At 46.5% G+C, this 20726-nt stretch overlaps 1 protein-coding gene and 1 pseudogene across 1 annotated transcript; both read left to right on the top strand.

Moving 5' to 3' along the window:
• Window positions 1–3347: 3347 nt before the first annotated feature.
• On the top strand, window positions 3348–18644 carry TNFAIP3 (TNF alpha induced protein 3). Its single transcript, XM_061207378.1, has 9 exons — window positions 3348–3435; window positions 6830–7139; window positions 10447–10637; window positions 11279–11426; window positions 11591–11761; window positions 12874–13054; window positions 14192–15096; window positions 15765–15946; window positions 16656–18644. Exons 2-9 carry the CDS (start codon window positions 6845–6847, stop codon window positions 16938–16940), a joined length of 2358 nt encoding a protein of 785 aa, XP_061063361.1. The 5' UTR covers window positions 3348–3435; window positions 6830–6844; the 3' UTR covers window positions 16941–18644.
• Window positions 18645–19671: 1027 nt separating this feature from the next.
• LOC133102372 (ubiquitin-conjugating enzyme E2 N-like) lies at window positions 19672–20170 on the top strand (annotated as a pseudogene).
• The last annotated feature ends 556 nt before the right edge of the window (window positions 20171–20726 follow it).

The raw sequence follows: 20726 nt of genomic DNA, 5'->3' as shown, positions 1-20726 counted from the left end.
TCATGGACTGAGTTTTTGTTTTTATTTATTTATTTATTTTTAAATTATTTATTTATTTAATTTTGGCTGTGTTGAGTCTTTGTTTCTCTGCGAGGTCTTTCTCCAGTTGCGGCGAGCGGGGGCCACTCTTCATCGCGGTGCACGGGCCTCTCACTGCCGCGGCCTCTCCTGCTGAGGAGCACAAGCTCCAGACGCGCAGGCTCAGTAGTTGTGGCTCACGGGCCCAGTCGCTCCGCGGCACATGGGATCCTCCCAGACCAGGGCCCGAACCCGTGTCCCCTGCATTGGCAGGCAGACTCCCAACCACTACGCCACCAGGGAAGCCCCCATGGACTGAGTTTTGAGGTGAGCCAGATATGGGTCCTCTTCCCAACTGTCACATCTGCCTCTCTTTAATCAGGTTTCTCCTGCCCCCTTCCCCACCCGCCTCCACTCCAACCCCACTATCTTGGGATGCACATCTTTTTCATTATGTGGTACAGGCACACAGGCCACAGTCCCACGAACTAACTCCAAGAGGTCATGTGTGCTCATTGTATGAAGCTCACGACATGTGAATGTTGGCACCACAATAAAAATGACACATAACTTGGGAACTCACCAAAACACTCCACGTAACCAGAATTCCTCTTCTCTCTTATAAGGAGACATTGTTTTTTTCTATGTGTCCACTCAATGTTTATAAATATTCCTTTCTCTTTGCAGAGTTCTGTTCATCTTGATAAGGTCTATCGCAGAAATTAAAGTCCCTTGCAAGGCTTTTATATCTCTCTGGTTTCAATTCATTCCACAGATTTCCCCAAATTTTATATCCCCTTTCTGAAAAGGAGTTTCTCCTTCTATACTCTCCCTTCCTCTTCCACTCTTTCTTTCTGATTTACCAAGAAAATTCTTATTGGCCTCGCCCATGTGTTAAGTATTAGAAAAGGAAAAGTGCACAGCCGGAGCTCTGATTTAGAAGACAGAAAGAACAGTAAAAACTAGAGAAGGGCAGGGCTTAGAATGCATCCTCACAGAGACCATCATTCCAGTGGTAGAACTATGGAAATGGGGGTAGAGCTAAACTGAGGGTTACAGACCACTCCTGCCTCTGACTGCCATTACCTTGTCACAAATCCTGGCAGGCAAGATGGTATAGCAGCGATCTCAGGACAACTAGAAGTGACAGATATGAGTGTGGTCTTTCAGGCTTGTTACGCCTGCTATCACATTCCTAACTCCTCCCTAACCAGGGAGCAGATGTAAACCAGAAAAGGGGCAATGGAAGCTACAGGAGGAGTTGAGGGGCCAGAGTCAGACCGTGATGCACAAGAGCAGGCAAATTCTGTTTCCAAAGGAGCACGAACGGAGAGTGGTGTGAGGATTGAGGGTGTTCTTTTGCATACATCATCTTTTATCATCTCCACTAGCTCAGAAAGTTTCCTGAGGATGACACCAAGGCCTGTCTGGGTCGCAAGACCACATTCTGCCCCTGCCCAGGGTCCACGTTTGGTTAAGTGAGTGCTGTAAGTTTATGAGGCTGTGGCCAGGGCCACAAACAGAGGCCCTGAGACTTTAAATTTTGTAGGATCTTTTCTGAGAGTGATTATTTTCTGAGAGCACCTAACAGTGTAGGCTTTGGAGTAAGGCAGGCCCAGCGCCAGTCACGGCTCTGCCACTGATTGTGTAGACTTTGGGCAAATGGCGTAAGCTTCTTAAACTTCAGTTTCTTCATCTGCAAAGTGGGGTTGTGAGACTTCAATGGCAGAATGCATTGCAAACACTTAGCCTGGCATATAGTAAGGACTTGATAAGCATCATCATCACCATTATCATTATTATATTACTAGCTTGACTATCCATTGTTTGAGTGTTGGCAGCTGAAAACATTTGTGAATGAGAGGATGACAAATACCAGGAGGTTTGGAGTTGGAAAAAACTCCAGCCATCGGTTTCAAATGACCAGCACCAGCCCTGGGACCTTGGTCACTACTGACTCTCTCTTCTAAGTGCCACTGGAAAAGTGCCACACTCCACGCACCCTCCAGCCCACGCTCTGCAGGTTCTTACTGGAGAGAGGAGTATATTTTTATAATTCGAAACTTGAGATATATGGTCTGACAAGTATACCTAAGTCTACAAGGGGGCAGTGGTACAGAATACTTCAGTCTGGTTCTAGTCTAGTCATTCTAGAAAATGAGCCGAGCCAAGGGGGAGACCAAGACAGTAAAAGGACCTAGTGCCCCCTCTCCACAACTCATGTTCCTGCACAGCCAAGGGGGCTGACACCTATTTCCACAGGACACCCTCTAGGTGAAGACACTGCCCTTAGAATGCTATTTAATAAGGGGGTGTGAGGGGGGCTGAAAAGACTCCTAATAAGATCTTAGGGGGACGGGGCAAGGACAGTAAGGTACTAGAAGTGATTTCTCAACTGATATGCTACCTGAATGGGATGCCACCCGGGCCCCTGGTACGCAGAAATGGAGATGGGAAATCAAATCAAGTGAAGGACGGGGTTGATAGTGGTTCTGATTCCTAATTTTATCTAAGACTGGCTTCGCCCCTGCGAATTTTGAGGCTGCAGGGCCACGAGATCTGACGTCACTTCGAAACGGCATCGCACCAGCCTGGCGTCCGGGGCTGGCACGAATGCTGCGGATGGGGGACCAAGGGCTGTGACTGCATCTTTTTCTCGAAATCCCCCCGGGGGCCCAGAGTTGGGCGCTCCCCTACGAGCTCATCACGTGCGCAGTCCAAGCTTTGCAAACCCAGCGCAGGCCTGTGGTGGTTTTTAGGGTTTTCTTTCTTTATGATTTCCCTTCTGTTCTCCACAGCTGATGATTTTCTGCAGAAAAACGGCTGAGAAAAAGAACCTATTTCATTTCCAGTTCCCATCACTGCGATTTCCACATGGATGTGACGTTGAGTCCAGCTTCCGAAATGCCCAGGTGACTCACGCGGGGACACCCCGGGGCGGGGCGCAGGAGTTTCTCGGGCGTCTGGCGAGGCGGGGCGGGGCGGGGACGGGGCGGGGCGGAGCGCATCGGGCCTCCCGCGTCTCCTGCGCCCCCTAGCGGCAGGAGACCACCGGCTCCGGGCGCCCGGCCCGCGTCACGTGACTGGAAAGTCCCTGGGTGGAAATCCCCGGCTGTCCGCGGGCGGTAAAACAGAAAGGGAAAAAAGAGAACTGGCAGTCTGCAGCCTTGGCGGCGGCCAAGTGCAACGAGCTAGGGGCCGCGGGGGCGGAGCGGCAAGAGCGGCCGCCGGGGAAACTGCGGCGGCAGAAGAGATTCGCACCCCCGGCCGGCGCGGCCCGCGAACTAACCCCGAGCAGGGCGTCCATGGGGCGCCGCCTCCACCTGGCCCCGACCCCGACCGTGACCACAGCCGGCTGCGCACGCCTGTCCTGACCTGGACTTGGCGTTTCTGCAGAGGGTCGCGTGTCCCGAAGAGGTAACCCCCGCGTCCCTGTGCCGTCTCCCCCGGGCAAGGGCTGCGGGTGCGAATTTGGCAGCGACCCGCGGGCTGGCCCCGTCGACCTGGCCTTGGTTTTGCAGCGGTTCCAGAGGGGAGTTTGTTCGCCGTTTGTACCCGTTGTAGGTTCTGAGCTGCTGAGAGTTGAGGGGGCCGCGCCAGATGTTGGGGTGACAGCCGGGATTCAAGGATCCAGCCAGCTGTTTCTTGCAGATAATGCAGAGAACTTGAAAGGCAGCTGCCTGCGGGGAGAGTCGCCCCCGGGGCCGCTTGGTCGCGGGTAGTCATTGGTGCTTTGCTCTTTGGCTTGTCTTTTTTGGAATCAAGCTCTGCATGCTTACGGCTACGTAGCCCTTGCAAACTGCTGTGGCCTCTTTCCAGATTGTTGTAGCACCAGCCCAAAGGTGTGGGATGTCTCAGGGGCAGCAAAACCCAGGGGGCGGGGAGCCAGGTCAGCTCAACTTCCCGGGGACGGCTTGCAGACACTGAGAGTTAAGCAGTGTCAGAGAAGTATGCGTGTAGCAGTGGGTGGTCGGCCTGCCTTTGGGGGCTCCAGTTTAGAGCATCTGCAGGCCCCTATCCCCCAGTCAGACTGTCTTTGTCAGCCGGGGTCGTCCCACATCCTGCCACCTGGCCTTTCAGGAAAGCCGTGGTATTAAGTAAGGAAGGAGCTCAGAACTTGTTGAGACCGCTTTGTTTTCAGTTCTCCCTGCCTCTGATCTTCTTTCCTTGGAAAGCCGCTCTGGTCAAGTATCTCAGGGCAGCCTTCTGAGAGAACCAGTGTTTCAGGGTCCTCTGGACCACAGCCCTAATGTCCCAGAGTATTAAACAGCCAGTTACTGCTTCAGTCTCGGTGGTCTAAAGTGCTTCTTTATTTTTTATTGTTTTCCAATTCTTTGTACAATTTTTGAATTTTTGGAGGGGTACTTTCTAAAAAGTCGGTATTTGTTGATAAAAAGCCAATGACGTAACAAACATGAAAGAAGTGTTATGGGTAACATTGTATGTCTTTGCATATAAAGACATTGCAATCATACCTCAGAAATTCTTTATCACTGGTCAGATTATTCTTTAATCTTAAGTGTGGAGAAGTCCAAGTCCTGGGCAGTTGGGCAGTGGGTTTTGATTTCTTTTAAGGAGGCAATTCTACAGGCCGTGCGAGGCTGAACCTATGAGTGAGGTGACTCCGGGCTATCAAATGTTGACATTTGCATGTCTTGCCTATGGTTCCAGCTCTCACTATTTGAGAATTTTGCTGAAAGATCTTAGGTCAAGAAGAAGATAATAGAAGAGTCAAAAAAGCAAAAAGAGGCTACAACTAGCTTGTTTCAAATCTTCCTCTTGCCTGTCTGTTTCCTTGTGAGAGAAGCAGGCACTGCAACCACAGGAGTGGTGTCCTGAGATTAGCAAGGGGCGGGTGTTGGAAGACCGGGCTTCTCAGCAAAGCCCTGCCCCTGGATGGTGTGGGACCTACCTGAGCAGGACCAGTACTGCAGTTGCCGTAGATGGAGACTGAGGGGTCATGTGATTTCAAGCCGGGGAATAAGGTTGTCTTTATCTTTAGCCTCAGCATCAAGCTGATGGTCAGGCAGTAGAAGTATGTGGTCAGGCAGTGCTTGTTGAGTGATGGATGGACAAATGAATGACATCGTGAAAGAGGCATTTGCCATGCCACCAAGGGGAAGTGTGTGTGATATTTTTGTCCCTTCATTGTGTCTGTGGTCCTGCCATGATTTTGCCCAAATCCACCTGCAAGGAATATCTGACATCAAAGCAGAGATTACCATTTGACCCAGAGAATGACTTCTTCCAGGCATCATCCAGCTATCAGATAAGGAATCCGGAGCTAAATCTACCACCTCTAGAAGCAACCTCAGAGTCTTCTAGTCTACCTCTCTCCTTGGAGCGGGCCATGAGAATTTAGACCATTTTATCAATGGCTTTGAGAGAGCTGAGACCCACCAGGACTGGCTTCTCTGTAATCTAGGTTTCTTCTCCCTCTTACATTGGTTTAACTTCTTTCTCAGCTAGAGGCTTGCCCTGGTAAAGAGTATGACACAGGAGTGGGATTAACAAATGCAGTGAAACTTCCTAGGGGCTCTCTTCATGCTCTGAAAATGTCTTTGTCTTCATTTTGGAAATTAGGATGGATGGCAAGGTACCCTACTAAGGGCCAGCAAATGTGAGCTGGCTCTCCACAAAGCTCTGCTCTGTAAAGATCCCACGTTACATCATTCCATCATTCCATGCTGTTGGCATGGGTTGGAGATGCTGGGGTTTGCCCCCCTCCTCTTTCATTTGTCCTGAGTGGTCCCTCTGGCTGAAACTTCTTTCCTTGTCTGCTTCCAGACTTTTATTTCTTTCCACCAGTTGATTGTGCTTGAAGATTTCAGGGTGAAGACAGGGTGCGAAATCCACCTGAGTGTTGGTACCTGGAGGACGATAATAAAATTTGGTTGACGATTGAGTTGAAGTAATACAGTTAATTCTGTGATTATATAGAATATAATTCTGTACTTCCAATATCTGCTCTTGGAAGTATAGAATTTGCTATTCTATTATTGTTGTTGTTATTATTATTCTATTTTTTATTCTGATGTTGTTAAGTTCAGTGGAGAGGTTCTGAAAGACCGCTGACTGTTTGCTCTTAAAATTGCAAAACATCTTGCTGGGAGTAAGCTTTTTTGTTGGTTATAAAACATTCAGTTTAACTCTTTGTATATTATAATACATTTTACAAGTAAACGCTTTATAAATATTTCTTTTGGAGACTAAAGAGAAAAGTCCAATCAACAGCCTAGGTGGCAGCATAAAATTGCAGGATTTTTCACAAAATATTTATTGTCTTTCCAGTATAGGGAGGGAGTGCTTGAAAGAGGTAAATCAAGACTTTGCCTAAGAGCAAGGGTTGCTCGGTGGTGCTGTTAGGAAAGGAGCCAGACTTGTCAGGACTACATTGTGCCTGTAACTGGCATTCAGGGCACCTAAAATCCAGTGGCTGCCCCAGAGCGGCATCAGGATGAAGTGGGATTTTCAGTCGGTTACGAGGCACCATACCTGTTGCTGACAGACAGGCTTGGCTCCCTGACCAATGTTACTGAAAACATGGGTTATTCCCCTCCTCCTCGTTGCCCACTCCCCGCCTTCCTTCTCTTGTTTAGACTAATCTTTAAAAGTGATGTAACTTAAAACAGTCCGGTGTGAGTTCATCTTTGGGGCCAGCTAGTATCCTGGGAGTAGAGGTGACTAAGATCTTTTGCCTACCGCTTAGGGTAATGACAAGATCAAACACTGGGGTTTCCTGCAGGCAGGTATATAGGAGTCATATCAAAGCCGAGCTAACGGCATGGGGTTTTCTTTCCCTCCTCTTCAGGTGTTGGAGAGCACCATGGCTGAGCAACTCCTTCCTCTGGCTTTGTATTTGAGCAATATGCGGAAAGCTGTGAAGATAAGAGAGAGAACTCCAGAAGATATTTTTAAACCTACCAATGGAATCATTCACCATTTTAAATCCATGCACCGGTACACACTGGAAATGTTCAGAACTTGCCAGTTTTGTCCACAGTTTCGGGAGATCATCCACAATGCTCTCATCGACAGAAACATCCAGGCCTCCCTGGAAAGCCAGAAGAAGCTCAACTGGTGTCAAGAAGTCAGGAAGCTTGTGGCGCTGAAAACAAATGGTAAGACGTGCTTTTGTCTGGGGGCTGGGGTGGCTCCCACCGGGCTGGGTGCCCATTTCTTAGAAGGTAATAGCACCAGTACAAATCGAATCTCTTAAGGCCGTAGGTACCTTAGTAGAGAGATTCTATAAGGGGCACGTAACGAAAGCAAGCTTGTTTTGTGGATATTTTAATTAAGGATATTTTCTAGTGTATGTTAGACAGCAGAGCGCACTGAGGCTTTAAGAATGCATTTCTAGACACCATGCACCTATTAAGTATATGTGTACGGTATGTATGTATGACTTCTGTATGTAATTCTTGCAACTGTTTAATCATCTGTGAAATACCCTTCCTTAGCCAGTAATGGAAATATCAAAAGGCTTTAAGTTCAAAAGGAAAGCATTGTGTGAAAACTGGTAGCGTTTCCCACTGTCATTAGAAAATGCTTGTGATGATGGCCTTACACTTCTTGAATCAGTGACATTTTATGGGTTAACCAGTGACTGTTGTCAGCTCCTCCCTTACCTGGGTTCTGTTGCCGACAATCCCATGATATGAACTAGAAAGATACTTGAGATTTTTAGCGCAGGTTTTAGACCTCTACTTCATGTTTTTTTAGGGATTCCTAGTACCGTACTGCATTTCTTGCTGTCTGTGACTGTCTACCCAATGGCCGTTTATGACTAGTAGGTGCTTCCTGTTCTAAGCTTTACTGTTTTGTTTTTTATTTATTTCCATTGAGCAAGAGTATGCACATCACAGAAACATTCGAACATACTGTTTCATGCAGATACAAAATTCTACTTTATAAATGTAGCGAATTATTACAAGAAGCAAGTAGACTGCTTATGGTCTTAAGTAAGGCCTTTTTCTCAAAAGGCTCCTGTCCTTAGATCAGTGACAATCCTAAACCATCCCGATCAAAATAATATGTCGAAGGGCAAAATTAGTATATCCTTGTTGACAGTGAGATGATAAGAACATCAACTTAAATAAATTGGTACATTCACTTTGGCCATTTTTGACTTGGGTGACTTGGCACGATTGCGGGACATATTTTTTTCCTTTGGTTCTGGGAGTTAGCATCACCTCAACATCTTGCTTTTATTTTTGAAGCATAGATTCTTAGAAACATAGAAAGAAAACTGGGGCTATGTAGTGTTTACGTTGTTCTTGGCATTAAGTCAAGTGATGCTTAGAAGTAGGTAATTACGTTAAGTCATCATCAGGGGGTTTATGTTCCTGACAGTTTGTGGTTTTAACTCTCTCCCATTTGGTTACAAAAAGAGGTGGGAGAGTTGGAAAGAAGAGATTCTACCAAATTAGAAATGTGGTAGAAAGAGAAAAACCATATTATTATGAACTGAACTGAGATTTTAGGGTTAACTTGCTCTGGTTCCTTAAGAGAAAAAATGGAATATAAAAAGTAAATACTTGTTTTGCAAAGATAGGTCATTTAAATCAAGGATTCACGCTACAAACAAAACTACAAAAGCAAGTGCATTCTGATACCATTTTCTGAGAAGTAAGGATTTTTAGGCTCAGAATCCTTTTATTTCACCACTTGCAAAAAAATTCTTTAGAATTCTGGAAAAGGAAGAAAAGATATTTAGGGGAAGGAAGGAAGCAAATGACTTTTCCTCTCTGATTTTTATTAGCACTTTTTTTTTAAGCCTTCCCCCTATAGGAGGGCTCTACAAAGTCAATGGTCTGTTTGGGGAGGGGGTGATTCACAAGTTTGCATTTGAGGATATGAGACTGTGGTGAATGAGGAAGGGAGTAGGTGGCATAAAATTGAAACTTCATGTGAAAAATTCCAACGTCTATTGGCTGCAGCGATTTCACTTGTATAATGAGTAGCCCTATTCCAGCTCACCCTGACCACACCCACTTGGAAAGTCCAGGGTGCACTTCGCACTTTAAATGTCTACACACCAGAACAAAAAGTACAATAGCTGTTGCTCAATTGCTAGTCAAATAACTTAGCGCTGGGGAATTCCAGATGTTACTTAGGGAATTTTATGCTGGTGCATCTCAATAAAGAACTGAAAGTAAGCACAAGAAGAAAAAAAGCCTTATCTTTGCTCTAGATTTTGCAAAGGGGAAATTTCAACAGAATGCAGTTGTTGCTACATTTCTGCCAAGACACAGGCCTTGAGCGATCTTTTTGGTTCATTTGTTTGAATGTTTATTTAGCTAGTTTTTCTAAGTGTGTAAATTGAACGGATACTGGCTGCGGATATATTTTTGAGGGTTTTTTGTTGTTGTTGTTGTTTACAGTTGACTATAATTAAGATTTGATAAAATTTCAAATAGCTTTATTGCCCCATAGAACAATGTAAGAACACGATTGAACTTTTCTTTATAAAAACAATTATGCATTTCCCAAAAGAGACCAAGGAGTTAACTTTTTTAATATTAAACAGACCTCCAAAATGTTTATTCTTTGGAGTTCAAAAAGCAATGCAGTCTCGTGAATTGTGGATTTTAACCTATAAAAGTAACAAAGTGATAGAATAAAATTAGACCTATCCTTATCTCAAAAGGCTCAAAATTCTTCAAGTGCCAGCCCTAAACACTGAATTATTTTCAAATGTAGACATCGAGGCCCTCTTTAACTCTGAAAAAGGACTCTAATTGCTAACCGGCGGGTTCACACAAGGCATTTCTGGGGGTGAGGTGGGCAGGCAGTAGGTAAGTCAGTCTTCTCAATCCCACTTTACAGACCAGGAGAGGAAGCTCCCAGGCCCCAAAGGCTGTGGTGGGATGGTCAAGTCATGTACCGCTGAGTCATGGGCAGACCGTCCCTGTCTAGTAAATGGAGCCAGACCAGCTTCCTGGTTTGAGCATGTTACCCTGGGGGTTCTCTCTCAGAGTCAGAGAGCAATAGTGCCAGCGTCTTAGCCAGAAAATCAAGGCATGTTAGAAAGGAATAGACTTCAGAGATCATAATCCAATGTCCTCATTTCCAAAGAGGAAAAATACTCAGACGCTAAGGAATTTCCCCGCAAGGTCACCTAAACTAGTTAGGGCGGAGCCAGGCTGGAACCAAGGGCTCCTGACTCTCGGTCCCTGGTTCCTTGGCTCTGTTAGTATCATTCATTAAAAATAAGAGTTAAAAGAATGATATATTTTTTTTTCGTTAAAGCTGTCATCACCTTGTGAAATGTTAGCAGTTGGCCCTTCGACTAAGACATTAAACCACTGGCGTTTCTCACAAGCGCTATTGGGTCCCCGCATGGTAGCCGTAAGGCTAGTTTATTCTGTAAACCCCTGCTAGGCCTTAGATGTAGATTGCTTGAATTTGCTTCCCTTCTGTCCTCAGGTGACGGAAACTGCCTCATGCACGCTGCTTCCCAGTACATGTGGGGTGTTCAGGACACAGACTTGGTCCTGAGAAAGGCGCTCTTCAGCACCCTCAAGGAGACGGACACCCGCAACTTTAAGTTCCGCTGGCAGCTGGAGTCTCTTAAGTCTCAGGAATTCGTGGAAACGGGGCTTTGCTACGATACCCGGGTATGTTGTGTTTCCTCATCAAGCATCTATTGACAGAGCTCCATGGTGGCAAAACAGTATCTTCGGCCAGTCCCTGCTCTCAAGAAGCATGTGATTTGCCGGGTCACATGAACTTGGCAAAGTAGAGTCAATGGAAAACACCAGAAACCTCCTGTGGGATGGACCTGAGGCTCTTGTCACTGCTGGGAGGCTCCAGGGCAGCAGCTTCCCAGCTGGGGAGTCATTTTAGAATGATCTTTCTGATCTTGGGCTTCCCTGTGGCGTTTTAGTTGTTTTTCAGTTTGATTGCCCTTCTCATGCTTTACTGAGCCAGCCAATCAAATTCAGACGGGTGCCTCCCCATTTTCAGTCACAAGTTTGGGATTTTTGTGCACATTTGGATGAGGAGCGTTGACATGCCTCATCAGGGATTTTTTTGAAAGCAGGTGCTGTCCCCATCCTCCCCTACTTTTGAGTTTGCCTTGTAGTGGAAAAAAGTAAGGGAAGAAAACCAAAGTGGGGACAAAAGGGTGATCGTTTAAATGATAATTTCAAGAAAGGGTAAAAGTAAGCTGAGTGATACAAGTGATTAATTATAGAGTGAAGCCAGAATTGTTTTTTAGTGCAGAGTACATTCAATGATTTCTTTTCTGTCGCCTTAGAATTGGACTGATGAATGGGACAGCCTTGTCAAAATGGCATCCACGGACATACCAGTGGCCCGCAGTGGACTTCAGTATAATTCACTGGAAGAAATACACATATTTGTCCTTTGCAACATCCTCAGAAGGCCGATCATTGTCATTTCAGGTGAGATGCCTACTGAGGGCTTACCTGTATTTAAGTGCTTTTCAGCTTTAGTGCTTTACCTCTTAGCAAAACCCATGCTACCAAAGTTACAGGAGACCATAGTTGAATGGAATCTGATGAAAGCCACGGAGGGCCTTATCGTTTCTTTCTGTTTCCTTAAACAGACAAAATGCTGAGAAGTTTGGAATCGGGTTCCAATTTTGCTCCTTTGAAGGTGGGCGGAATTTACTTGCCTCTCCATTGGCCTGCGCAGGAATGCTACAGATACCCCATCATTCTCGGCTACGACAGCCAACACTTTGTACCCCTGGTGACCATGAAGGACAGTGGACCTGGTGAGAAAACTGAGCATCTATTCACATTTGTACTTGCTGGTAGATACTGGTACACCCCGTTCCTCCTGAACGTCAGGGTTTGCTTTTTTGCTCCTTATTGAAAGTCTCATTTAAGTATATTAGTTTTATTTAAATACAGTGTTCTGTCAGTTGTTTAGCAACAGTGATGCAATAGCAGTCATCGTAATGTGCCCGCAACTTTTTGTCTATAGTTTGGGAAGTACTTTCAGCACGTTAGTGGCAAGTAGGAGACAATGTATGTTACTGCTGCCATTTCTTAATTAGCCCATAATACAGTGCCTGGCATGAGGCAGGTAAATGTCTGGCAGGTTAGCTATTATTGTAATAGCTTAATGAGGAACTAATAAGGCACTTTACAAAGGCTTAGGTACATTATTTTATTTCACTTCATCTTCACAGCATCCCTGTGGATGCGATAGCCTTATAGTACAGATGAGGCACTTGAAGCTCAGAGAAGTTAAATAACTTACCTGATGTCACAGAGATGGATGGTAGCAAAGTCGGGACTCGAACCCAGGTCGGTCTGGTTCTGAGTGTGGGATTTAACCAATAAGACCTACTGTCTCCAGGCTGCTTAATATGCTGTGGGCTTCCTGGAAACCGTGTAGGGTTTTTTTGGTTTTTTGGGTTTTTTTAATTTTATTTATTTTTGGCTGCATTGGGTCTTCGTTGCGGTGCGCGGGCTTCTCATTGTGGTGGCTTCTCTTGTTGTGGAGCACGGGCTGTAGGTGCATGGGCTCAGTAGTTGTGGCTCCCAGGCTCTAGAGTGCAAGCTCAGTAGTTGTGGCGCACGGGCTTAGTTGCTCTGCCAGCATGTGGGATCTTCCCAGACCAGGACTCGAACCCGTGTCCCCTGCATTGGCAGGCGGATTTTCATCCACTGCACCATCAGGGAAGTCCCAACCGTGTGTTTTTTATTAGAGTTTAGCACAGTTTGTTTCCCTATTTGATTTTGTGGCTAGATAATACTTTTCCACTCTGTAGTTGTATCCTTTCTGCATTTTCAAAATGTAGTCGTTATATATATGGCTTTACACATAATCTCATTTAGTAGAATCATATTTTGCTGATGTGTTATTTTTTTCCCTCAGAAATCCGAGCTGTTCCACTTGTTAACAGAGAGAGAGGAAGATTCGAAGACTTAAAAGTTCACTTTTTGACAGATCCTGAAAATGAGATGAAGGAAAAGCTCCTGAAAGAGTACTTGATGGTGATAGAAATCCCTGTTCAAGGCTGGGACCATGGCACCACCCATTTAATTAACGCTGCGAAGTAAGCAGTTTGTTTTTTGCTCTATCCTTTGTCATCTTTAAGCTGCTGCTACCCCAAAGACCAACAGTAAAGTTATTTGAAGCTGGTTTCCTCCAGCGTGAAACAAGTTTAGGGGCTTGTGTGTGAGTCAGAGACAATCACTTCAGGTAGCACTAACTTGGGTTTCAAATGGGAACAAGTAATTTATCCAAAATGATTTTTCTGCATATCTGGATGCTGAGCGTCAGCCCTGTGGCTTTAAAAAGTGCGTTCACATCAAGGATGGGTTGTTTTTTTTTTAATTGCCCTAGTGCTAGACTAGCAAGCGAAAATTCTTAGAAACAAAACACTCATTCTCCTGGCTTCTGGGTAAGGCAGACACACCAGACACAGACTGGGCTGTAGAATGTGTTTATGTGGCAGGCACGTGACTTTGCCGCATGGGGTGGGGAGGAGAGAGCCAGAGTGCAGGTTGTACAGATATCAAAATTGTAAACACTGGCTTGATGATAAAGAGATGCCTATTTCCTAGAACTTGAAATGCACAAGACCGAGAAGGCCTAAGAGAATCGGTTTCTCAGAGTGGAGATGAACAAATTACAGAGTCAGAAGTCAGTAGGTAGTGCCTGATGCTGTGTCCGCCTCTTAGTTACTGCTCGTGGCAGTTACCGCCAATAGAGACCAGGTGCACGTTTAAAATTAATAAAATAAATTAATAAAGCAAAATACAGAACACATTACAAGGTAGTTTGTACTCTAAAGTAAGCTCATCGCAAATGAATACCCTGAATAATGTTTCACTGGAAATTTGATCTCTGAGAAGTTAGAAAGTAAAAGTGACTTTTTCAAAGAGGAAGAGGGTAATTAAGTGTAGAAGCAGCCCCTGAGTAGCCCTTTCTTTAGAATTATCTATATAATTTGGGGTGGACCAAAATTAATTAAATAAGACTGATTCTCAAAATAATGACGTCTTCTCAACAGTATTGGACTGTGTTACGTTAGAGGTGCAAAGTCTTCGTCATAGGCTGCATTTCAGTGAATGGTTATGAAGTTATCACCACAGCCCACATTTTAAAAGTTTGCTCTATGATCTAGTGGTGTAAAATCGTGTGTGTGTGTGTATGTGTGTAGTCTCATGTTTTTCCTTTTGGTCTTTAGGTTGGATGAAGCTAACTTACCCAAAGAAATAAACCTGGTAGATGACTACTTTGAACTTGTCCAGCACGAGTACAAGAAGTGGCAGGAAAACAATGAGCAGGGGCGGAGAGACACGCACCCCCAGAATCCTTTGGAACCTTCCGTCCCCCAGCTTTCTCTCATGGACATCAAATGCGAAACACCCAACTGCCCTTTCTTCATGTCCGTGAACACCCAGCCTTTGTGCCACGAGTGCTCGGAGAGGCGGCAAAAGAAACAAACCAAAGCCCCAAAGCCCAGCTCCAAGCCGGGCCCTGAGGCGCTGCCCCGCCTGGTGCTCGGGGCCTCCCGGGGGGAGGCCTGGAGCCCCGAGGAGCCCGCCGGGGGTCCCCACTCAGCCCCTCCGACAGCACCCAGTCTCTTCCTGTTCAGCGAGACCACGGCCATGAAGTGCAGGAGCCCCGGCTGCCCTTTCACCCTCAACGTGCAGCACAATGGCTTCTGCGAGCGATGCCACAACGCCCGGCAGCTTCCCGCGGGCCACCGCTCGGACCCCGCGCAGCATCTCGACCCCGGCAAGTGCCGAGCCTGCCTCCAGGACGTCACCAGGACGTTTAATGGGATCTGCAGTGCTTGCTTTAAAAGGACTACAGCCGAGCCCGCCCCGAACCTCAGCTCCAGCAGCCCCCTCTCCTGCCACCAGCGCTCCAAGTCTGACCCCTCACAGCTCGCACAGAGCCTCTCCCCGCACGCCTGCCGCAGAGCCGGGCCCGAGGCTCCCTCTGGCCGCCGCTCCCCGGCCGCACGGACTCCAGGGGACAGGACGGGGACCAGCAAGTGCAGGAAAGCGGGCTGCATGTACTTTGGGACTCCAGAGAACAAAGGCTTTTGCACGCTGTGTTTCATCGAGTACAGAGAAAATAAACGTGAGTGAGAGGATGGGGTTCACCCCTGTTTCAAAACCCCACGTAGAAGGCAGTTTGCCCCTGAAATTCAAGAAGGGAGCCCCTTCAGGAAGGGGCTGTGGCGTAGAGTGTGCCTTGCGTGGGGGGACAGTCACAGTGGCTCTGCCGGCACACGTGGAAGCAAAAGCACAGAACAGCATGTTCCAAAACCCACAAGAGCCCTGTGGGTAGAGTTCAGAGAATTTGTTTTTATAAGGTCATGTGGTGTAGTGTTTGTAAGGTAGAATTTAAACGAGACTTCTTTTGAAACTCTGGCATACTAGGGAAAATTCAAAACCTGATGAGCGGTAGCTGGAAAGAGAGCGGCCTTCACTGATGTTGTAAGAGTCCATTTGTGGTTTTTGAAATCTCAAATTTGAAAGAAGGACGGGCACTTAATGTCTCTGCTTGTTCTGTTACTGTGACCGACCAGTGCGGCATGTTCCAAAGGGAGAGATCTGTAAAGTCAAAGATGTTTTTATTTTAGTATTATTTCTCTTGGTTATTTTGCTAGGTTTCTGAAAGGTTGCTCTCGTAGGTAGAGCGCAGCTGGTCTAATCTGTATTAGGAACCTGTCTGTTTCTCTGATGTCAGCATCTGTCCGCTTGGTGAACTGTACGTGTTACTGATGAGCCTCTGCTCTCTTGTAGATTTTGTCCCTGCCTCAGGGAAAGCCAGCCCCATGGCCTCCAGGTTCCAGAACACTGTCCCCTGCCTGGGCAGAGAATGCGGCGCCCTCGGAAGCAGTGTGTTTGAAGGATACTGTCAGAAGTGTTTCATCGAAGCTCAGAATCAGAGATTTCATGAAGCGAAAAGGACTGAAGAGCACCTGGTGAGACATCTTGAGGGACTTCTCCCTCTCCTGTGGGCCCGGCCTCCTTGCCGGAGTGATAAGCAGGCTTTCCTCCCTGCTGAGTTCCAGGGAAAAACCAGGGGAAAAGTCAGCCTGGCCCCCAGGGCTGGAAGCGCAGCAGTTCCTATTGATTTTCATGGCCTAAGTTTACTTTAGATTCATTTTAAGAAGCAAATAAAACCAGCCGTGGAATAAAACCCATTAAAGCCTCCGAAAAGCCAAATGGCAATCAGAGACTTCTTGGATTTGTAGCAGAAGTGCAGACTTTCTTAAATAATCCTCTTATTATGAGATAGAAGGAAGAGGCAGAACATCCCGGGTGCCTCCACTTACTGGCATATAAGAAAAGCAAACATTCATTGATAGACGCCTCTCCTACTGGTTGGAGGGTGGTAGGGAATCGGTCTAAATGAGGGCACCTTAGTATTAATCCAGACGGAAGCGAGTCGGGCCAGCCTTTGCCGGCCTCCGTGTTAGGGTTGGTGGTTCCACCGGGCCTCCCTGGGGCCAGGTCTGTTTTCATGGGATGGGGAGGAGAGGTCCTTGGAGGCTCCCCCTGTCCCTTGGTCAGGCAGATGCCCTTCACCACACCCAGCCCTTTGTAGAACCCACACCGTCGGATGAGATGGCACCGTGTGGTCCCTGAACAATGAATGTGACAGTGGTTCTCTCTGCTTTCTCCACCCAGAGGGCGAGCCAGCACCGAGACTTGCCCCGAGCCACCCAGAGCACCCCTTGGTCCAAGTGCACGCGGGCCACCTGCAGGAACGTGCTGGCCTGCTGCAGCCAGGAGCTGTGCATGGAGTGCCAGCACCTCGGCCAGCGCGTGGGCACCAGCGCCCGGCGGCCCGAGCCCGTCCCTGAGGAGCCCCCCACGCAGCGCTGCCGGGCCCCCGCCTGTGACCACTTCGGCAACGCCAAGTGCAACGGCTACTGCAACGAGTGCTTTCAGTTCAAGCAGATGTACGGCTAACCTGACCCAGGGGGCCAGCCCCGGCCCAGAGGGGCCTGGAGCCTTAGCCCGCATGGTGCTGTGCTCTCTGCGCCCCCGGTGCCACCCGAGGGTCCGGCCCTGCACGGCGGGCCCAGGGTGTCTCTGAGCAGGGGAGGAAAGAAGCTCTTGGTCACCGGCCTGGCATCTGAAGCGTGTGACAGGCCGCAGGTGGTGTGGGCTTCAGCCCAGAGCTCCTCCTCCTCTCCTTCCAAGCAGGCGGCCAGGAACCTCATGGACTCAGAACGCGTGCCAGGACTGCTGCCTCATCTTTAGAGAAAAGGGGAAAGACACAGGTCAGGCGGGCTGGGAAGCTCGGAGCCAGTCCTCCTGCCCTCCATCAGCAGTTCTCGGAGATGGCGAGCCCTGTGCCGGAAGTTCGGGAAGCTCAGGAAGCTCAGGGATAACGGGCAGACGCGGAGTGCTGTCGTTCGTGGTTTTTCCCTCCCTGCCTCGTTCCTTTCCCACGGACCCGGCAGAAGCAGAACCGTCCACACACTGATGCTGAGGCCGCTGAGACTGAACAAGTCCACGGTGAAAAGCACACCAGCTGCTCTTTACGATACGCACCTTGTAAAACTCAGACTATTCTCAGTGGGCAGATGTGTAACTCTTTTGGTTATCACTGTCTTTACTTCTAAAGGTTAACTTGAACTGAGGTGAGCATACGCCTGTATACATACATAATGGCCCCTTAGGTTACGTGTGAGGGAATTTTGTTCGTTTGTTACGTTGTGCTGCTGCCCTAGAAGTTTAGGTAAGAAGACTGACTGATAATAATAACCTATTTTCTGGTTGTTGTAGGGGCAAGCACAACTCGTAGACACAGCCCACGTGAACTCCACCAGCAGACTTTTGTGTCTGTGTAATCACTTTATTTATTTTATTGCAAACTTTAAGGTTATTTAAGTGAAGCTGTTTCTTCTGGTCTGCAGAAATTGCTATACTGTCTTCTTGAGATAACATACTGGCTCTTGGTCATGTTATAGACACAGCAAACTCCTGACCACAGTAGGGGAGTCGACCTTTTCCACACATTTTGGAAAGAAGAAGTCGCATCGAAAATAAATCCATTAAACTCTCACGCTTCCTCGTGAAACTTTGGCCAGAGCCACTTCCCAGCCCTCCGATGAGAAACCGTTCTCCACAGCGTATAGATGCTTCTGCGTATCCTACCTCCTTAGAGAGACGATTGGGAAGGAGCAGGGATGAGATTGGAGAAGGTCACGGGGAAATGTGGAGCCTTTGGTGATGGTTTTGTTTGCTGTGTTCATGCTGTGCGCTGGGGTGCAGGGCAGTGACCTCGTGGCCACCTCAGCATTGGGACAGCACAAGCTTGTAACCATGAGTACGAGGAAATTTCTTTCTGTCCTTGGCCTGCAGTTTCTCTGTGTGTTTTGTGTTACTTTCATACTTGTGTTCTAGGAGAAAAAAGAAGGGAAACACATTGTCCCCAGAGGTAAAGGCTGCTATTTTTTTTTTTTTTTGGGAGGGGTCTGGACTTAAGACCTGAAAATTTTGGCAATCTATAACTAACTCTCCATAGTCTTTACTTGTCCTACGTGATGTGTTTTCCCCTTGAGATACCATAAGCCTTTTTCCTTGACAGATCTCTTTATAATGTCTTTCTAAAGATTTCAGATAAACTTCAGTGTTTTCATTTAGTTCTTTTAAAGTTGCTATTTTAATATTTTATATGTATCAACATTTTCATTCTTAATGTGAATAAATGGAATTATTTATACTTATTATAGAAAACATTTGAAATTTGCACATTTAGTTGTCTCTGATAGAAAACTGTTGACTCTCTATTGGCTTTCTTCAAGTTTTCCTAAATTTAAATGTAACTTTTCACAGAAGTCAAGATTAAAAAGTAAATTATTTAAGAACAAATTTTGATGTTTTCTGTTTACGAATGGTGAAAGAAAAAGGCCCCAATATTAAGACGACACTTCCCAAACAACTTTATTTCAAGGAACACCTGGGCTGGGGGTACATCTCTCACCCATAGATATTAAGAGAACTTACTGTTAAGGGTAAGGCATCTGGTTTAACAGGGAAGGCATGGAGGCCCAGAGGGAAGTAGGAAAGACGTGCCGGTGCCTGTTCCCTGTGCTTCTCTGCAGTTTCCTGCCCTCAGCCCTACTGAAGTACAGAGAGAAAAGACAAGGGGGAGGAGCAGAGAGAGACAGGAAGGAAAGAAATCAGAGGGGAGGAAGGAGTGTAAGATTTCTGGGTCAGATCTTATAAGAGGTGACCTATGACTGTGCTGGCCATGAGCACTGGTGGCACCAGTGTCCTGGGAAATTATAAATGGCCCATTCTTCCACCCAATACAAGTGTACCTATAGAAGATTAATGCCGAAGGACTGTGCAGCTCCTGGAGTCTCTCTTTTTTTTTTTTAAAGCTGCCCAGCAGATTCTGATCATCAGCCAGATTTTACAACCATGCATTTAAAGAAATATTTTTAATTATTTCTAAACTTACTGTGGGAAATTGTAACATACAAGAAAACAGATAAGAGTATCATGAACCCCCATATATCCATCATCCAGTTTCAACAGTTAGAAACATCTTGCCAAATTTGTTTCATCTGTCACCTCTTTTTTTTTTTCTGGATTATTTTAAAGCAAATTCCAGATATTGTGTCCTCACACTCACATATACATCAGTGTGTATCTCTTAATTGATAAGAAAAGGTTCTTTTGAGACCAGAGGCCGAACTTGGGATCTGACAAGATGGCCGGGCTGCCCCGCAGGATTATCAAGGAAACCCAGCGTTTGCTGGCAGAGCCAGTTGCCGGCATTAAAGCAGAACCAGATGAGAGCAACGCCCGTTATTTTCATGGGGTCATTGCTGGCCCTCAGGATTCCCCCTTTGAGGGAGGGACTTTTAAACTTGAACTATTCCTTCCAGAAGAATACCCAATGGCAGCCCCTAAAGTACGTTTCATGACCAAAATTTATCATCCTAATGTAGACAAGTTGGGAAGAATATGTTTAGACGTTTTGACAGATAAGTGGTCCCCAGCACTGCAGATCCGCACAGTTGCTATCGATCCAGGCTTTGTTAAGTGCTCCCAATCCAGATGATCCGTTAGCAAATGATGTAGCGGAGCAGTGGAAGACCAACGAAGCCCAAGCCATAGAAACAGCTAGAGCATGAACTAGGCTATATGCCATGAATAATATTTAAATCTATCCGATCATCAAGTGTGCATCACTTCTCCTGTTCTGCCAAGACTTCCTTTTTTGTTTGCATTTAATGGACACAGTCTTAGAAACATTACAGAATAAAAGCCCAGACATCTTCAGTCCTTTGGTGATTAAATGCACATTAGCAAATCTATGTCTTGTCCTGATTCACTGTTGTAAAGCATGAGCAGAGGCTAGAAGTGTCATCTGGATTGTTGCGAAACGTTTAAAAGCAGTGGCCCTTCTCTGCTTTTATTCATTTCCCCATCATGGTTTGAGTATAAAGCATTGTGAATGAAGGTAGTTGTCAGGGTTAGCTGCAGGGGTGTGGGTGTTTTTCTTTATTATTATTTTTTTTTTTTGGTGGTGGGGGGAAGGTAGTTTTATTTTAATTTTATGGGCTCCTTTCCCCCTTTTTATGGTGATCTAATTGCATTGGTTAAAAGCAGCTAACCAGTTCTTTAGAATATGCTCTCTAGCCAAGTCTAACTTTATTTAGACACTGTAGATGGACAAGCTTGATTGTTTGAACCAAAATGGGAACATTAAACAAACATCACAACCCTCACTAA

This window comes from Eubalaena glacialis, chromosome 12 (assembly GCF_028564815.1).
Source record: "Eubalaena glacialis isolate mEubGla1 chromosome 12, mEubGla1.1.hap2.+ XY, whole genome shotgun sequence".
NCBI lineage: Eukaryota > Metazoa > Chordata > Mammalia > Artiodactyla > Balaenidae > Eubalaena > Eubalaena glacialis.
This window is presented reverse-complemented; position numbering and strand designations above follow the sequence as displayed.

What these genes read in the sequence shown, in the direction of transcription:
- TNFAIP3 (XM_061207378.1), top strand. Translation starts at nt 6,845, where the DNA reads ATGGCTGAGCAACTCCTTCCTCTGGCTTTGTATTTGAGCAATATGCGG. An exon ending in CGAGTACAGAGAAAATAAAC is followed by an intron (nt 15,097 to 15,764) that starts GTGAGTGAGAGG and finishes GCTCTCTTGTAG; the next exon opens with ATTTTGTCCCTGCCTCAGGG. An exon ending in AAAGGACTGAAGAGCACCTG is followed by an intron (nt 15,947 to 16,655) that starts GTGAGACATCTT and finishes TTCTCCACCCAG; the next exon opens with AGGGCGAGCCAGCACCGAGA.